The sequence below is a fragment of the Lepeophtheirus salmonis genome, unplaced genomic scaffold (assembly GCF_016086655.4).
Source record: "Lepeophtheirus salmonis unplaced genomic scaffold, UVic_Lsal_1.4 unplaced_contig_8219_pilon, whole genome shotgun sequence".
Classification (NCBI taxonomy): Eukaryota; Metazoa; Arthropoda; class Copepoda; order Siphonostomatoida; family Caligidae; genus Lepeophtheirus; species Lepeophtheirus salmonis.
This window is the reverse complement of record NW_027296262.1, coordinates 1-3061: the sequence shown is the minus strand read 5'-3', so window position 1 is coordinate 3061 and position 3061 is coordinate 1. Positions and strand designations below refer to the sequence as shown.

General features: G+C 33.5%; 1 protein-coding gene across 1 annotated transcript; it reads right to left on the bottom strand.

Moving 5' to 3' along the window:
• Positions 1-2517: 2517 nt before the first annotated feature.
• On the bottom strand, positions 2518-2877 carry LOC121131546 (uncharacterized). Its single transcript, XM_040726964.1, has one exon. The coding sequence runs from the start codon at positions 2875-2877 to the stop codon at positions 2518-2520; it is 360 nt and encodes a 119-aa protein (XP_040582898.1).
• Positions 2878-3061: the final 184 nt, after the last annotated feature.

Genomic DNA, 3061 nt, shown 5'->3' with positions numbered 1-3061 from the left:
ATCTATTAATTGATGCAACCCAATCCTTGAAGTCTACAGTCATAGGCCGAGGAGGAAGAATTTGATGGTGCTTCGAATTCCAAATCCGGATTTATAGCCAACTCGGCACCTAAAAGGGAAGCATCTTTATATTCTTCGTAATCTATTTCCATTTCTTTATTTTTCGGTTCTATTTCCTTAATTAAACAACCAAGAAAGTTATCGATTGATGAAGTTTCTACATCTTCGATTCGAACCGATGTTGACCCAATATGAAGTCGGTTGGCTTGGCCAAGAACAACTAGTCTTAGACTATTGATAAAATCAACACTGGTTGGGAATAAGTTTTCCAAAGAGACAATGGAAATAAAAATTCCACGCTGGAAAGGAATAATTTTATTTCCTTCACCAATTCCCCGTGTACATTTAATTTTCTCTTTCATCTTTTTAGGAGCCTCTTCCTGTTCCTTCATATGATTACCAAATCCACACAAGTTTATTTTGGAGCCAAAATGCTTTCTACTATTGAAGACGTCGAACCATGAATCTACTGTTTTGATAAAATCCGCTTGAGGCTTCTTTCCAGGAAATCGATATTGCAGCGCAGAGGCAGTTGTATGGCTCAATAGTTGTGTTGCTAGATAAACACGTTGTCTTTGATTATTTTGGTATTCTAAATGAATATCTTTAATCTTATAAGCCATTTTTAGTTCGTTGAAATCTTTTGCCATCAATGCTAGAAAATCGTTTTTTGTGATTGTAGATCCGTCTGGTAAGATAAATCCTTTATGAAAGAGATGGTTCCTCAATAGTTTGATGAGGTGAGCTGTGTCATACAAGACGTAACTCTTTTTGGATGTGTCGATTGGATTTCCAAAAGTAAGGTGATTCTTAAGTCCAAAAGCTTTTATTGAATTCTAGGACCGAATTTAACTTTGGAAATCCATTTCCTTAATATGGATATAGCTACCAAGTGATGGGGGAATTTCACTGAAGATATTTATAGGCTTTTCATCTAGTCATTGATTTCAGAATGAGATACCTCTGAAATCTTCTTCCGCCCATTTTTTAGATCTGGCATTAACATTCTCATTCATTAGAACATTGACTTGACTTGGTGAAACTACTTTAGTTAATTTACATTTATAGTGTTTACATTCACTTCTTTTAGATGAATTTTTGCTCAAACTGACTCTTTGAAGGGAAATAATTATTTTCAAGTCTTTTTATTTTCATGAGAACTCTTTTCTTTTCCTTCCTCCCCCCCCCCTCCCATGAAGAAGCTGTTCATTATACATATCTGTCTGTTATGAGTCATAACAGATAGCTAAGCCTTAAGTGATAAATAAAGTAATATTTAATATTGGAAAACCTAATTATCATACCCAAGTCTTTAAGTGAAGAAACTAGTTTCAGACAAACTAGTTGTGAACCATCCAAAGCTATTACCCCCGTTGTTGTGACCATTTAAGCAGTTGTTTTTGCTATTCAATGAGTTGTGTATCATAATTCTTGATATGTTTAGCTAAAATAGAATTATATTTTATGGTTAGATTTAAAAAAATTGAATACTTACTGTTAGATAGTACAAAATTCAGAGTTCCATTTCGATATTAGTAAATACTTTTTACTGATAACTTGATCGTCATTTGGTGTGGATGACTCAAAACATTTTTATATGTATTTCTATAAATGACATCAGTACCAATATCCTCCATTAATTTATTGAAGGTTCCTCGGGAAGGGATAGGTTTACCCGTGTATTTTTCCATAATTTTATTGAACATAGTTGATTAACAATGGATAAGGTTGTATTACATACAATAAGCATCCTTCTGAGATCAGAGTTAAAGTCTGACTTGATGTATTCATCGTTAACTTGATTTTATAGATGAATATCCATGCTCTTGATATGAGATGAGGATAATGAGTGGCGTGGAATTCTAGACAGGGGACTAAAGGCACATTTATATTGACAAATCCGACAAACCATCTGTTTCTCATGCGGTAAGTATTTCCCAAATTCCTGGGCCTCCATTTTCATAAATCCATACAGAAGGCGACGTTATTTTAGGCATTTTATTCAGTTCTCTATCGACTATCACCATCTAATATAATATTAATATTGAATAATAAAGGCGGGAATGATAACGTTCTTGATTGATACAAGAAGATGTATATTATTTAATCAATGATGCCATGCATATTTCTTCTCTTCTCCTCGCACGCTTTTTTATTCTTACCAAAAGTTATGACACATTTAGGTATTACATGCTCTTCAATAGTCCACAAGGGGACATCCAAAGAAAGCTTTAAATATTCAAATGAACTTCCATAGCATCAGAGCATTCTTCAGGTGGCTTATCAACTTTCAAACTTCCTTGTTTGGGAGTAGTGAGGAGTTCATTGACAATTTTTTTTGTGTTCCTGGAGGAGAACCTAAGCCAAATTTAAGGATGGTCATGAATATGTACAAAATAGATCTGTTTAATTTCTTATGCATATAGTTATTTATTCTATCAATTAGCTTTTTGTCCTTTAAATATTTGATTTATCTATCTTCGCAGCTCGAATAGAGCTTTCATGAACCAAATATAAAGTAGGAAAAACATTTGATTTCAAAGTTTTCCGAACCTTGCTACTAAAAGTCTTTCCGTAGTTAGACATGAGTTCGGCCTTTAGATATGTCAGAAAGTAGTCTTCTTCAAAATGTCTCGAACAAATTCTGGCAGTTTCGGGATTGAATGGGTTTTGTCTATGTAAAGCTTGGATCCATTTTGCACGAATGTCCTTGGCTTCGGGAAATCTATGGCAAGAATAACCTTCACCGGAGTTCACATGAGGGAAGTAGCAGATTGACACAGCACAAGGTAAAATATTTCTCTTCGGAGTGTTCATTTTGAAATTATTAGGAAACTCGTAGAGGCTTGACTTTTAAAGTAAATGATGATAATATAAATATTAATTATATTTTGAAATTGTTTATCTGTTATCAATTATTTTAAATCCAAACGTCATATGTCACGTGCTCTTTTCAATAACAAATCAAAACATTTCAGAAGAACATACCTGATTATATATA

Bases quoted from the DNA above. Each gene is read 5' to 3' on its own strand.
- LOC121131546 (XM_040726964.1), bottom strand. From the start codon at position 2,877: ATGAACACTCCGAAGAGAAATATTTTACCTTGTGCTGTGTCAATCTGC.